This window comes from Peromyscus leucopus, chromosome 1 (assembly GCF_004664715.2).
Source record: "Peromyscus leucopus breed LL Stock chromosome 1, UCI_PerLeu_2.1, whole genome shotgun sequence".
In the NCBI taxonomy this organism is placed as follows: Eukaryota; Metazoa; Chordata; class Mammalia; order Rodentia; family Cricetidae; genus Peromyscus; species Peromyscus leucopus.
In genome coordinates, this window is record NC_051063.1 from 136,522,577 (window position 1) to 136,538,991 (window position 16,415).

The window sequence follows — 16,415 nt, forward strand, 5'->3', positions numbered from 1 at the left end:
ATTTGCAATATTCAGCACAGCTACGTTTTTCCTTAATATTTTCAACCTATACTTGGTAGACTCTTTGGATGTGAAATTCATGCATGTCAATGTTTTAGTGCACTCTCTCCCTCTCTGTAGGCAACATGATATCTAACTTGTAGGTGACATCCAATGATGGATGAGAATAGCCATAGGCAACATAAGGTTTTCTTTTTCAATTACATTGAAAAATCTCATATAGAGTAACCCAAAATATACAGTTCAATATTTGGCTTTCTTTTGTATTGAATACCTACCACTAATTCAATAATTTGAATGCCTTATATCTATTAGAATGTCTGATATGGATCAATTACCATGCTAAGATCTTATTTTCATCCACAATTATCTTTCAAGGAAATATGCTGCCATTCAACTTCTACAAATATTACAGGAGATTAAACATCTTACCCTTGGATACCCATAAAAAAGGAGACATGTTACATCTCAAACTCTGATCAGTCTGGCTCCAAACGTTTTCTGAAATCAAACATTTAAAAACGGTGGATCTACAAATGAAAAAGAACACTACAAAAAGATTGTTCACTGGCAAACTAAGAGTGAATTGCCAAGGTCTTGTGTTAGTATTTCCTACTCTGTCACCGGTTGGCTGTTCCTGAGCAGTGAGCTTGACACTAAGACACAGTTCTGCAGGGATATCTGTGCAGGTGCCTCAGGCTGAAAATGGATCCCTTTCTCCATCTGTACTTGTTGAATGGAGGGAATCAGTAACCCCTATGCCACCTTTAAACATAGTCTTTGTGACTTCTCAGTCTGAATGAGACTCTGCTATGCCATCTATCGATATCATGTGACTAGTCCTACCAGGGAAACTAAGTCACCAAATTCTCTCTCTCTCTCTCTCTCTCTCTCTCTCTCTCTCTCTCTCTCTCTCTCTCTCTCTCTCTCTCTCTCTCTCTCCCCCTCCCTCCCTCCCATCTCTCCCCCAGAAGGTGAGACCTGCACTAGTCTTTTTGAACTACAACAGGTTTCAAAGTTATCTGGATAAGCTTTTAGCACAGGGGGTATGAATGCTGGCCCATCCTATGGTAACCCTTTTAGTACAGGAAGGTTTACCATAGTTTTGCCTCAATTTCCTGGCTTGTACTGGTGATCTTGAGGACTGGTGGTGATCTTGGCCCCTGAGGCCGATTGGGCTTTGCTCTGTGAAAGCCTTACCTTATACGCTAGAACCTGTCTACAACTATTATTGTCGTTATCCATTCCCAGGTTCAGCTGTCTTTGGACAATCTTTTAGCAGCTGAAGAAACGAAAGCACCCCTCCTCATCTTCGTTTGAAGCCGTTGCATTGTCTTTTAGCCCTCCTTCAGAGAACAACTCCAAGCAAATCTTATTCAGCTGCCTTATTTGCACACAGTTATTGCCATCTTTCTCCCTTCCCTCAACCCTCTGCCATTTATTTTTTAACTATGTATTTAACTTTTATTCTATTTTTTCCCAAAATAATATTTTTATTAATTCTTTGGGAGTCTCCTACAATGTACCTGATCAACTGCTCTCACTACCCATTCCTCCCAGGTCCACCCTCTTGTGTCCCTCCCCCACCCAAAGCAATAAGTCTAATTTGTGTTGCCCATATACTCATTGGAACATGGTCAAACTCCCAGTGGTCAGCCCCTTAAAGAAAAGTGAGTCCTTCCCCCGCCACACACCCCTGCCAGAAGCTATACTTCAGCATCTTTATCACAGTTTTGAAGGGCTGTCTTCAGTAGCTTCCTGTATGAACTATTTTTTTCCTTATCAGGGGGAGTGGTGATCCATGGTACTTACAAAGTAGGTGGAAGACACTAATAGGAGAGACATGAAAAGCACCCTTGGGTTTTTAATATGTTTATCCAAGAAACTTCGGCAATTCATTTACATATAAACCATCTGTATCAGTACAAGTGCACACCCAAACACAGCTTTTCCATAACCATAAAACATTGTTTATTCTTCTGGCAAGGAACAATTCTAAATAAAAGAATTCAGAATTGAAGTGACTTCTTCCAGCCCCTGTATGAGCATTACATTCTCCTCCCCCATTCAGGAGGAAGAGTTTATGGTAGATTTTCCCCCATCATATACTCAAATGCACAAAGTAGAAAGTTCTACATTTATATCCTTCACGAGCAATGGATATAAGCAAAAGCAACACAATTTTTTTTCTACCTCATCCCGGAATACAGTACAAACACATAACTATCTACTGAGTCTCCTGAGCTCTGTGTAGATAGGTTTTAGGGACCTGCAAGCTTCCTCCCCTTCTCTGCGCCATTTTAAAAGTAGACTAATTTACTCAACACATATGCTGGCGGTTCGAATGTAACTAGGGAAATCTTTTACATGCAGAAAACTTATTCCACTATACCTTAGAGAAAGTAAACACATGCACTTGTGCACGCACGTACACACCCCCCCCCACACACACACAACTTGCTCTGTCCCCTGGCAGAAGGCAGCCCAGCTTGTGAGAGTTGTAAACGGAAATCAATGAGCTCTTCAAAGAACCCTGAAATCCCTTTATCAACATGCACTCACATAGCAAGAGCCATGAGGATGGGAATCGATACATCTCCTAATCCTGAAGCCTAGTTCTTGGCAGCAACCCAAAGACCAAGCCAGCTGCAACATGGCAACTCATCAGAGACTGTTTGCCTGGCTTCCCGTGACCTCACTGTAACCTAAGAGCTTTCTTCCAGTGGTGATGCTGTGCTGGCTTGTCCTCTGGGCCAAGGGTCTCCTGGCACTACTGTGGAACCCCACAAACAGGAAGCAAGTCAATGCCTCTTAACAGCCGACTCTTGAACTTGTCTGCTTCATTGAGCTTCCCTGCTGGCATGCTTTCTCCCTGGCTGAGTCTTCATGACTTCTACACAGTGTTTTTACTGCCCAACAGGTATTAGTAAAGCTGTCTTTCTTGACTTGACTCTCACCCTTCTGGGCTGACCAGTCCTGTTTCATGCACCCCAATTTTTCTCCAGCTGCAATTTTAACTTCTGTAATATCGCTTTGTGTATTTTTAAATTTTCTGTATCCAGGCAAAGCTTTTTCATAACTGGAAAATATAAATACTGAATATATAGTCAGCAAGTTTGGTATAACCGAGTCTCAGTCATGATATAGAATTTCCACTACCGATAAGTTCTCTCCTAAACCTAAATAGTCATTCCCTTTCCCCGGAGTTAAACAGTGCTCTAATGTTTACCTTCCCTTGTTATTGAAACATAAACATATAGTATGTGTCTTTTTATGTCCAAATTCTTTTACTTAACATAATGTTTTGAAATTGCTTCATATTATTAAGTGTACTGCTAGTTAACTGGATTTTCTTATGGGGGTGTACTTTTGATTACTGCACTGGTTAGTTTTAATTGTCAACTTGACACAACATAGAGTTACTTGGGAAGAGAACTTTCATTTAAGAACTACCTTTTAGCCTGAGGTCATATCTGTGAAAAAAAATGCCTTAATTGATGACTGATGTAGGGGGGCTCAGTCTACTCTGGACAGCACCATCCTTAGGCCAATGGGTCTGGGCTATATAAGAAAGAAAGGTGAGCATGAGCCAGAGAAAAGCCTGTAAACAGCATTCATTCTTCCATAGTTTCTGCTTGAGTTACTCCCTCAAGTTTTTTCTCTGACTTTCTTCGATGATGAACTGTGACCTGGAAGAGTAAGTTGAAATAAACCCTTTCCTCTCCAAGTTGTTTTTGATCTAGGTGTTTAGTATAGTCATCTAGGACAATTACTGAACAATATTTCAATACACAAATATGCTTAAAAATTTACAATATGTCTGGTCTTTTGAGTCCACCATCTGAACTCTTTAACAAACAAGAATAGCCATTCTGGGTTCAATAAAATGGGAAAGGGGTACCAGAAGGTCTGTAAGAGCCCAGTATTGTTCCCCCTACCAGCTTACCCTTCCAACACAGCTGAAGTGGTATCAATACCTAGTCATTCCATGATCCCATCTCAACTCTTCATCTGCATCACAAATGCCTGAGCAAAGCTTTACACAGGCCTCTGTTACCATTTTTATAACTTTATGTCACATTGTCTCTTTTAAGAACTAACTCTACCTCCTACCTTAGTCAACTGTGAACTCAAATCTAAGGGTGATCTTTTATTCTGCTAAATGGACATAGTAAGAAACCTATACCTGAGTTCTTATCTTTATGCCCATAGATAAATGTATTTCTCAACCTTCATCATAGAAGCTTCTTTTTATGGTATGTGGTGATTAATACAGAGATCTACAAACAGCCAATGTGCAGAAAATAAGATTGCAGAGTATTCAGTTTTAAATGGGACATCTATAACATGCCCTTTCCCCTCAGGGCTGGGGGATCATTGGGGGGAAAATGGATGGGGCAGGGGATGATGAGGCCCCATTAGCAACTGGTGATAGCTACAAACCTATTAGCAATTGATGACTGCTTGTTAAGGAAAAATCACTTTTCTTTAGGGATGCAGACCCTGGAAGGCTGCTCATATACATACATGCATCAGTAAATAAATGCTGTGGGTATTAGAGTATATTTTAAAACACATGGCATTGGAAAAGAAATATGGGGGTGGTATAAGAGAGGAATTAGAGGAGAGATAACAGGGCTGGATTTGTTCAAACACACTATATACATGTATGACTATTAAAGTTTTTAAAAACTAAGAAACAAAATACAATGTGTATATTGGCTTTGCATCCTTAGTGCCTACCACAGTCATTACAATTTCATGCTATAAATTAATATACAAAGAAAGAGATGACTATCCAGATTGTTGGGAATGTGGATGGATGAAGGAAATGAAGAACAGGGGTGTATCGCCTGCTTTTTGGCAATCCTCAAAAGAAGCAGGGCAGTGATTTTCATCTCTGCCTTACATATCATGGCTCCTTGTGACTCACATTAATTTGACCAAGAGTCAAATACCTGAGAAGCATCTATAATAGGTGGATCTTCCCAGCCATCACAGACTGCTTTTCCACTGCTTTCAAAACAGTTTTTATAAGACCCAGAAATTAGGCAGAGTTGCCGTTCATCTCCAGCCACAGAACTTAAAAATCAGTGTGGACAAGGAGGGACTCTTCCCTGTCTGGACAGGACCAGTCCAAGTGAACGGCGGTGATGAAGCTGCTGGGAGAAGGGCTCAATATAGCCCTGGAGGTAACTAAAAGGTGGCATCCAGCCAATTAGAGAGCTCTGGAACACTGTGAATAGCAGTTAGTACTCAGCTGTTTCTCACCCACCTCTCAGATGGTCCCAGCAGGAAACAAGTCTGCGGCTGTCATGTTTATAGCTAATTAATGTTTATTTATACTTTTAAACAAGCCTTTCACCTGTCACACTTTAAAATGAATGCCGCGCTCTTCAATTAGAGATTGTCAGAGCAGAAAGGAATCCTGTTCTGTGGTGGGTTTAATATGTGCATGTGTTTAAATGTGTATCAGATACGGGGGTTCTTCTGTTCTTAATCGCTCTCTTCTCCTGGAGGCTAAAGCTTCCCACACAGAGAAACATCCATTCTCCAGCTTCCAGCCATGAGATTGGAGCCTTGCTATGTAGAGCTTGTTGAAGACAATCACCAGCAGAGATTACACTGCCTCCTTGGGTGAAGCAGGCATGACAGCAGCATGATGTTGTACATTTAATTTAGATTCTTGGGAGTGAGAGCACATGTTGTTCTATGTGCAAAAGAGAAGTTGACTAGGCAAATCCGGGGCAGTGGATGTTTGCAGGTTTTAAAGAATACTCTGTCTCTTGATAGGCTCTGGGAGATAAGCCTTTAAACCCTTGGAATATTCTGCTGGATAAGAGGATCTTTCATTGGCTGGGGATTTGGGCCGTGCCAGATGATCAAAGCTAGTAGTGTGAGTTTTGGTGCAAGATTTGAACCTCGAGGTGTGAGTTTGACTTCTGAGGAGGATGGATGTGGAGTGAAGGATTAGCCACGGGAAGCACTTCATGGTTACGAAGCTGATCATCTCCCCCAAAATTTATCTGAACCTACTTGTGGTAGTACCCTGTGATATTTGAATGCACGTATGGAATTTGGGGTGATCAAATCATGGTAATTGATATATCTATACCTTCATAATCACATTGTGTTTGGAGCCTCTGAAATTCTAAAACATGTAAGTTGTTGTGAATTTGCAGTCAGTTCACTGTGTGAAGAAACATTAGAGCTCCTATGCTGCTGTGCTTTGGGTCTAATATCCAACTTTCCTCCACCTTTTTTCCCTCTTCCTCTGTCACTTGCTACCAATAGTTATTCTATATTGAAATTGACACTTTAAGCATCCACAAATAAATGGTAACTGGGAGTATTTGTCTTTCATACTATTTTTTAATTTTTAAGAATATAGGAGTGTTATGCATTTTTATTTAATCATTATTTATCATATACATGTATTGAATCCCACACTGTACTACATTAATAAAAATAATTACAATAATAGAATTAGGACAAAAATACCCTTAACATCAAATTCAGGTGAAATTATCTAACTGGTAGTTACACTCTTGCCAGAGAATTAGGCTGTCCATCAAGCTCTATTGGAAGAGGGCACTTACACCAGCTCCCTCATAGATACTCCAAGGGTGCCTTTTCAGGTGTCTATTTTAATATATTTCCTTTTGCCATACAAATTATGGCTATATTGAGTTCCATGAGTCCTGAAGAATTTTTCCACCTGGAGGTTGGTACCCTTAACACACTCTCTCAAAGAGTAAGTCACAAAGACAGGCTATACTTCAGCATCAAAAAAACACAATGGAACTGAGTCTCTATACTGCTGTGTACATTTGAATGGCCTTATGAAAAGCACTTTGTGTATTGATCTTGACATTTGAGTACAAATCTACATTACACATTCATGCACCTTTCCGGTACTCTCCTAATCACAGAGTAAAAACTTTAGAGAGTGGGTTATAATAGAATTGTCCATTCTGATGTTCCTTCACTCTTAGTTAAGCTCTACATGTGGACAGTTGTTCCCACACTTCTGTAGATGAATCTGCTCACAGTTTGTAGATAACACATGAGCATTCCCATAGACCACTCTCTTGTCATCTCTCTTATCTGCAGCTAAGGCCTCTCATTTCAACTTCTCTGGTATTATTTGCATAGTACCTGGGACTGGAAAGGAAATCCTAACATATGAAACAACCTAGAACAGTGCTAGATTTGTCTTGGAAAATGTACTACTTGAATCTAAATATGAACACTTAGATTTTTTTCCACCCATCTAATGGGTATGTACATTTTTTCCTAGTTTAATAATGTATGAATAAAACTAGAAAACTTTAGGTCACGAAAATGTAATTAATTTTCTATTTTGCCCAGTTTTCACCAATGAGTATTGAACCATTACTCTGAACCTATTATGAGGTGAATTGTATCTTTGCAAAAATATTTGTTGCAATTCTAATCCCTGGTGCCTAGGAATACAACCTTATACAGAAGGAGCATCTTAACAAGAGGAAGAATGCTGAGGTCAAACCGAATAACTGTTCCAATTCAATGATGAACATTCTTAGAAGAGGGAATGAGGACCACCAGACACCAAGCTCAGATGGCCCTATGAAGGCATAGGCAATGACTCAGATAGGCCACCATAAACCAAAGACTGCTAAGCATTGCTGGTAACCACAATACATCTGCAAGAGAAGCAGGTATTTTTTTCTAAAGCCACCAGCATTAGAACAGCTTACCATCTCTTTGATTGTAGGCTACATAATGTGAGGAGTTAGATTCTTGTAAACTGTCCCGTGTGTGGTCGGTAGTTTGATACAAAAACTGTCATAATAAGCCCCTCATTAAAGTTGTCACATACGTTTTTCCCCTTTGTTTTTCTTGCCTGGTCAGCTGATAAGCTGCCTCCTGGGGGAGTAAAAGGAATCTGGTAATAGCATGAAAAGAAGGAAGTGACTCACCACAGGCCCCCGGCCAATACTGCTCAGATAGTGTAGGAGACCTTTGGCATGGTAGATGGTTGGCTGAAGATGAGCTTGGGGAAGAAGCCACTGTCTGTTGAGATCCTCGCCCCTCAATGAGCATCTGTGACTGTGGGAAACAACAATAAGCAAAGAAATAGACATTTAGGAGAAAAATAGCTTTATAGAATAAAACCCAAGCAGACAAACAAACTAATGAATCCAACTTCTCTCTGACTCCTGCCCAGTTGCCATCAGCTCCAGATGTCCAGGAAGCTGCAGAGCTGTCCTTTAAGTGTCCAGAGTGGCCTAGTTATTTACAGCTGCTAAAAGAACCAGAAACTGCACTCGACTTAATACTGGGTTAATAGAGTTTTAAGACAAATTTGGGAAACACAATTTCCCTCTGTATATACCAATAAAAGACAAATTCAATGTGTGACTCTCTAGGTCTGTCAGTTCTACAAATAATTAATTCAAACTCAGGATAGCACACTGGGTATGGTGAAATACAATATTTCTAGCTGACGCAGTAAATTTGTGAAACTCAATACTATTGCATCTCAGTGAGGAAACTGGAGCCTAAAATCAACTAAATGAGTGACCCAAGATATGTAACCAAAGGCTTTATACCCATGTCTCTTTGCCTATAGCCTACATGCCCCTTCTCTGTTTCATTGTTTCTCTCCCTAGTCATGGGAAATTCCTGAAAGCTATCAGAACTAGAAGGAGCTCAAGGTCACATATTCTCTGGGTACATTTATAATCAAAGCTAACATGTTAGTTTCAAAAGTGACTCAACTTCTGAACCAGGAGGCAAAGCTTCCAGGTAGAGTCATCTTATGAGCCAAAGACAACTGGAAAGTTTACCAGAAGCAGCCCATCCAGAGGACATGTCCCTGATGGTTTTGGTATGATATCATTTACCCTACACAGTGAACAAGCAAGGTGCCACAGATTGAGGGGGTCAACACAACATCTCCATCACCAGAACTGCCACAAGTAAATCCCTCCTACTAGTACCTTCCAATCTCCACCACAATGGAACTGCTTAGCTTCTTCTGTGCAAGTATGCCTGATACACATTTGACTAAGCTCCCATATTTAATCTATCAATTCCCACATATTTCACTTTCAGCGGGTCAGCCCAGCACCCAAAGTTTTACACATTCCCAGGCTAAGGAATTCCATTCATTTTTGTTCTATCCTTAGTCAGAGTCCTTACAGAACCATTTTTGAGAAATTTGTATTAATATTATTTTTATTTATTTTGTCCTCCTCATTAGACTGGAAGAAATGTGGGCTTCCTGGGGGCAAGAATAATCTTTAGTGCCATCAAAATTCCAAAACAAGATGTGTCAGCCAACCACATAAGAATGTGTAATGATACTTGTCAACAAGCTAACTTGGATGGTGGTATGTGTGCGAGTTTTACAAGGTTCCATCTCTAGATGAATGGCTACCATTAATCAATAGGCATGAGAGAGGGGAAATCGGTTAATCAGTTATTTCTAGGGGTAAGGTTCTCCACGATTTAATCAATCTAAAGTGGTCAGTCCTAAATACTAGTACATATGAGCAAACTAAATGGACTCAGTAGGGTGTGTATGTGTGTGTGTGGGGGGTGTAAAACAATGATAATAAAGAAGAGGTTACGAATTTGGAAGGAATATGAGAGGAAATGGGAGAAGTGAAAAGGAGAGAGGAGTGAATATGATGGAAATACCTAACTTATATATTAAATTCTCAAAATATATGAAAATTTAAATTATATAAAGAACTGTGTCAGAATTGATATTCAGTAAACAATATAGAAAAACACTCATGCTCTGACATTTAAATATAGAAGCAGACACATTTTCTGTCTTGAAGCCACTGCCCTATTTTCAATGAATCTTGGAGATGAAAAGGCTTAGGCTCTTTCTTGCAATATTTCAGTCTCCATGTTCTGAACTCTTCTTTAGACATTAGTTTCTAGTTGCTTATAATCTCTCTCTTAGAGCTCACTAGAAAGTGAAGATCTTCAGTCATTTATTTATCCTGATTTTGCTATAAAATATTTTGACTTGAGTGGCTAGGAATGTAGCTAACTTGGTAACAGTGTTTGCCTAAGCATGCAAGAAGGTCAAGGTGTGGGAGCTCATGCCCTTAATTTCAACTCTCAGGAAGAAGAGGTGGGGAGATCAGAAGTTCAAGGTTATCACTGGCTACATAGCAACAGCTAATTTTTAATGCCAATAGCAGTGTAAAGGAAGAGCCTGCCAGACTTGATCTTGGCATATTTGCTGCATTTCAATTAGTTTTTCTTCTCAAGTCAAGGCATCCAAAAGCCTGAAGACACTTTAATAGCTCTGTGATTTTCTTGCCATGACCTGGATTCTTATCAACAGTGCAGATTTTATTTTTTCTGTGACAGTGACTATGATGAAACGATCTAAGTTTCTTTCAAAGCATTCCTGTTTATGTAAACAAAGTGTGTGTGTTGTTATGTATGCAGCAGCCAACAACCCAGCAGTTCTCTCTCCCTCTTCTTTCCCTCCAGCTCCATGGAGACCAAGTTCAGGGGCAACATCTTCATGAAAAGTCCATAGGTTACCACACAACAGAAACACAATTCTGTACCATAGTTTGCAAAAATAGAAAAAGTAAAGTTCTGTATGGCAGCTAGAAATCATCCAAGTTTTGATTAAGAAGTCATAGTTCCAATGTCTAGTTCTTGCACCATGTATGGGATTTGAAGACCTCATTTAGAGTCACTATTCCTACATGGAAAAATCAAACACATTTAACCTGCTTTTCCAAGGTTATTATCATCATGGTCATTATTGTCATGCATCATCAGAGTCCTCTCCAGGATCATTTTGATAATCAAATGAAATGATATCTAACATCTATGTTTTCAGGGAAAATTAGCTGCATAATCCTGTACCTATGTCTTCCCATGTAACGTGTGACTATACCCACAGCTATATCCATTCCCACACATGACTCTATCCATCACTTCATTCACATCTGCAGTGGTTAGGGATGCACAGCACAACTGTGACTATGTCCATTGTTTTCTTGCCTTATGCAATCTATACTGCCTATGAAAAATAGTTAGGTACCAATATGCAAGGTGAATTGAAGAGAGTAGAACTTTGGCCAGGGACCACTGAGAAGAGGCTGTGATCCACTTTGAGGTTCATTTGATTTAAGCACACTTCATAGTGGAGGCAGTGAGATGGAACAGAAAAGAATTAATCAAAAAAAAAATTGAAAAGGATTACCAATTATTCTTTAGGCTACTAGCCAGGGATAAGGGAGGAGAAGGCATACTAGATTATCTGTGACCTGCATGTGAAGAAGAGTTGTGTACAGTTAAAATAATAGAGAAGTTAGGGAGCTGTTAGTTTAGGGCAAGTTTTCTTTGGTAGTTGTTTGTTTTCCAGGATAAAGAAACTGAAGCATCCCAGTGGCATAGCTAGGCCTGCAGAATTGAGAAGCACAAATGCTTGCATTTATATTCAGGCCTGCATGTGTGACTGTGATTTGGAGGTATCTCTGTGTGTGCCTATGGCTTTGATAGTTCTGACAGCTCGGCGACTGCAAAGGACCACAATGGATACTACACCTACCTTGAGAGCTTTTTCTTTTATACCAAGTCTATTTGCTCCCAATCTGCAAATCCATTTGGCATTTTATGTTAATGACACCTGAGATCCCTGTCGTCCCAGGAGCTGCTGCTGCTCATCACAGGGATTTGTTTTAAGCATGCAAAGATGAAATGTACCCCATCTTATTATCTACTGTAGCATCTCTGCAATGTCAGCTGCCGCTTCAATGTGCAGAGAATTAGCAGATGGACAGTGATGATGGGCTGGCAAGACATTCAGAGCCTGTAATTTCTGAAAAGGGGTCATCCCTCAAATAGAGTTTGATGTCTTGCTTTACTTACAGGAAGAGTAAGTAGTGATCAGTGCTCTTCCTCCACACTGAAAATGGCAAACTTCTTTCACAGGGAAAAAAAAATTACATACTTTCTGTTCTCACAGGTAATATGATATAACTAGTCCTCCTCTGTCTCTCTCTCTCTCTCTCTCTCTCTCTCTCTCTCTCTCTCTCCCTCCCTCCCTCCCTTCGTCCCTCCCTCCTTCCTTTCTTTCCCCCATCCCCCTGACAAGTTCTCTTATATTCCAGACTGGCTTCAAATTTTCTATGTAGCCAAGGAGGGCTTTGAACTTCTGATTCTCTTGTCTTGCCTCCTGAGTGCATATGTCACTATCCTAGTTTACTATATTCTGGGGATCAAAATTCAGACTTCACACATGCTAGGCTAGCACTCTACCAACCATACTACATCTCCAGCATAGCCTTCCATACTTTTTGAGCTTTAGTTTTAATAACCTTGTTTATAATAAAATTTGGATGCAGAAAGTGAGTTACTTCAGGATACCCATATATCGAGATGTTGCAATTTTACCTTGAAATACCTGCATCCCAGGAAAACCCTCAAAACACAAATCACTTTGTCTCCCAGTCTAGATCTGTAATTAGAACTAGAGTTATGGAGTCAAGATGCCTGACCAAAATGGGACCTCATTATTTTGTACTAGCTTTACAATGTTCTGTGTATTTGTTTATTTCAGAAGCCAAGTCTCAAGTAGGTCAGAGTGGCTCTGAGCGCACCATAGTCAATGATGGTCTTGAACAATTAATACCCTGCCTCTACTTCCTGAATGCTAAGATTTCAAGAATGTGCCACCATACCCAGTTTGTTTTATGCACTCTTTGTGATCAAACAAAAGACTTCATGTAGGCTGGTACTTAACCAACTGAGCTGCATCCCAAATTCCTAATGTTGGAATGTTGAGTGTTTCTAGGTAAAACAGGCATCTTCAGTGCCTATTCTTATCATGAGTGCTTCACATATACACTATCCACCTGCTCTTTCAGGCACTCACATACTTTATCCAAAAAGTCACTATCCTTGAAAAATAATACACAGGATTTCTGTTGATGTGCTATTTGTTTAGATTATAATCTGAAAGAAGAGAAGATAATAAATGGGTCAAGATTTCTGGGAAAAATGAGATGGAATCTGGAAAGGTAGAAACATTATTAAATTTGAAAAGATTATTGAACATTGTTAAATTTCATAATGAAACTTTGGTGTTGTACATATCCTCTTTAAAAACAAAGAAAGACTAGCCACAAGTGGTAGCACATTATTATGATACTAAAACATGGGAGATGAAGGTAGTTGGGTCAGAAATTTAAGGTTACCCTCAGCTGTATAGTAATAGCTTGGGTGGCTTGGGTTAAGTCATGAAAATTTATATAATAAAAAGGAAAACAAGTAGAAAGAGAATACTCACTTGCTATTCATAAAATATGACAAGTTTGTACCTAAACCAAAGCTTCCCAGGTAAAATTAAGAAGGACTGAGTCAGTAGGACCAGAGTAACATTTTTAACTATGTGGCCACTGAATATGACCAACTGCCTGACATTCTGAATAGTGAATAAGCTTAATCATCAGCTAGCTTAGAGTCATGCTTTTCTTTCTTTATTTCATCTCTTTTTTCCTTTTCAAGTAGTCTAATTATGTAGCCCAGGTTGCCTTCCAATTCACAACCTCTTAAGTGCTGTAAGTCCAAGTATGTTACTACCAGGTCCAGCTTCTCAAAATCTTATTTTCAGCACTAATTATAGATCATATTTATCAGATAACAATAGAGATCACTATGACATTGGAAAACAAATATTGTAATCCATTACTTCAGAAAGAAGTATGTGAACTACCAAGACTCCTGCAGCAAAATATGAGCCATAAATCAGAAAATAAAGGGAGAACAGGCATCCCTTTCTAAAAGAGAATTCATAAAACTCAGTGAGATAAAAAGATGATTCAAAAATTCCCCCATCCATGTATGCCTGAACAATGGAGAGCCAGTAGCCAGCAGACTGACTAGATGATGCCAGGTTTGATAGGAAGGGAGCCCAGCACAAAGAGCTCTAGAGTCTTAGGAGAAGCAGGTTGTTTGGGATTTAGAAAGCACCTTCATTAGCCCAAGCATTATCTCCACACTGGGAGGAATGAAGGTGCAGAAGGAAAACATATGCAAAAGCTCAGAGAAGGATGGGAGCTTCTAGAAACTGACAGCACAGGTTGAGGCACAGTCATCCAGATACTGCCCCCAAAGATTTCCAAATGAACATTTCTCAAGTGGACAGAGAGAAATAAAAAAAAAAAAAGAAAAGAAAAATCAAATTAATTTCAGGGTCATTTGAAAGCTCAAAACAAGCAGGGTTTTGAGGAACATTTTGTTGTGCTCAGGTTATTATCTGTAGCTCAAAATGCTTAGTTAAAATTGGAGAGCAGAAGAGACGAAGCAAGTTGTTCTCCAGCAACTCCAGGAACACAGGAATGAGTTCGCAGAGGCTGATCAAATCATAGTCGAAGAATGCCAAAGCCTCAGGGGTGTTCAACCTTTTGGTCATTGTGACATGATGTCATCTACAAAGTCCATGCTTGAGAACTGTCAATCAAAAGTCACAGAAAGGTCTCATAATGTTTTAAATGAGTTTATATTTTGGCCTTGGACTGCATTCATACCTGTCCTTGGCTGCATAGAGCCTGCTAATCAAATACTGAACGTGCTAGATGGACCAGACAACAGATTTCAGTTTAACTCCATCTTTACTAATGAAAATATGCAGAGGCTGGAGGAATCTCTCAGTTAAATAAAGTACTGGTCTTGTAGGTATTATGACCTACATTTCGTCCACAGAACCCACATACATAAAAATAGTGGGTATCTTAGCACATTCCTCTAACCTAAACACTTAAAGGTAGACACACAAGGATCTCCAGGGCTTGCTAACTAGGCAGTCTAGCCTAATTGATGAGGATCAGGCCAATAAAAGATTTTTGTCCCAAAGGAGGTGATAGCGTTCCTGTGGATGACAATTAAAGTTTTCTCAGAGCCCCCAGGCGCGCGCGCGCGCGCGCGCACACACACACACACACACACACACACACACACACACACGAATATACACACATATGAAGAGAAATACTCAGTTGAAATTTTAACACAAGTCAATCAAAGCATAAGTTAGTTGTTCCTTATGCTTTCTTTTCCTCCAAAAGTCTCCATCCATCAGTAGCAACTACAGCACTCTGAGTCCCATTCCCGAATTGCTTTCATTTGAATAAGGCTGCACAGTAAAAGAAAGATGTAGCACTTCACATAGGACAGAAGGAAAGCAAGGAAGTTAACCTTTAGAAATGGAACCATGTCCTTTATAAAGGGCATCATTCCCCTGCACTGGAAGGAACTAGAACATATGATATTTAGAATCCCAGTCTCACCTGGAGCAGAGGCAGCTCAAGGAGTGTGCACAGTGACCCTCTCCTGCAACAACACACACCTGCAAACTCTTCTTCCTACTATTATGTTAGTGTCTTACATGTTTTTAATTTGAAAATCAATACAGAACATTTAAATGCAGTTTCTCCTATTACATAAGCCTGATTTCACAAAAGCAAACTTCAAACAAAACAATTCAAAAGAATTGTACCTGCCAGTGGGGAGGAGGAGCCTAAAATGTCAGTCATATCCATCAAGGATATGTGGTCAGTTCATTCTCATTTTCACACAGGTTTTGATATCACACAAAAATACATACATGTTTACTGAAACCATTGATACCCAAGGCATATGTTTCTAAATGCTTGCCTTGAGACAAGTGAAGGTGTATGAAGAATCCATTCAACCCCCTTGCTAATGAACAGTGATGGCTTAGGTTGCACCACCAATGCTGAGGCTATCCAAGTGCCATCACCAATTGCAAGTGACTTGCAGTTCACACTTAGCATTGCTTACTAGACAGGAGTAAATTATTTAGCTTCTAAAATTTTAAATATTTCATTAATCCTTGCAAAAATGTTAGAATAAAGGATAGTAGACTAAGACTTCAAAATCAAGAACTAATGATTACTTTTACACCAAAAAAATCTCTGAAAATTTCAAGTTCTGATACAGTTAGGAAAATAAGGATTGATGTATATAATGTATTCACAAACAGCACAACACACACAATACAACATATACACAATACAACATGTACACAATACAACATGTACACACACAGCATAACATGTATAATCAGATATGTACACATAACTCAACATAGAGACATACACACACGAACATATACAACACACACACAAAAGAAGGAAGCCTCCCACTTTTACTGAATGAAGACATATCAGTGCAATTTGCACAAGATTCACTATCTCTATAACTGCTCAGCATATAACATCATTCAAAGAAGCTGAGAGAGATAGCAATGAAAAGAGCATTCGGTTGGTAAAAAAGACATGAAACCATGATATACAAGACAGACACACACACATGCATATATATATATATACGCATGTGCTTGTCTTTGTGTGTATGATAAATAT

General features: G+C 39.4%; 1 protein-coding gene across 1 annotated transcript in view; it reads right to left on the minus strand.

Annotated features, from left to right (window-relative positions):
- The window catches only part of Agbl1 (ATP/GTP binding protein like 1), an 830,193-nt gene that overhangs the window by 376,882 nt on the left and 436,896 nt on the right, over positions 1-16,415 (minus strand). The window contains exon 19 of the mRNA XM_037198558.1: positions 7,962-8,091. Within this exon, the coding sequence (XP_037054453.1) occupies positions 7,962-8,091 (130 nt within the window). The remainder of the gene's footprint in view (positions 1-7,961; positions 8,092-16,415) is intronic.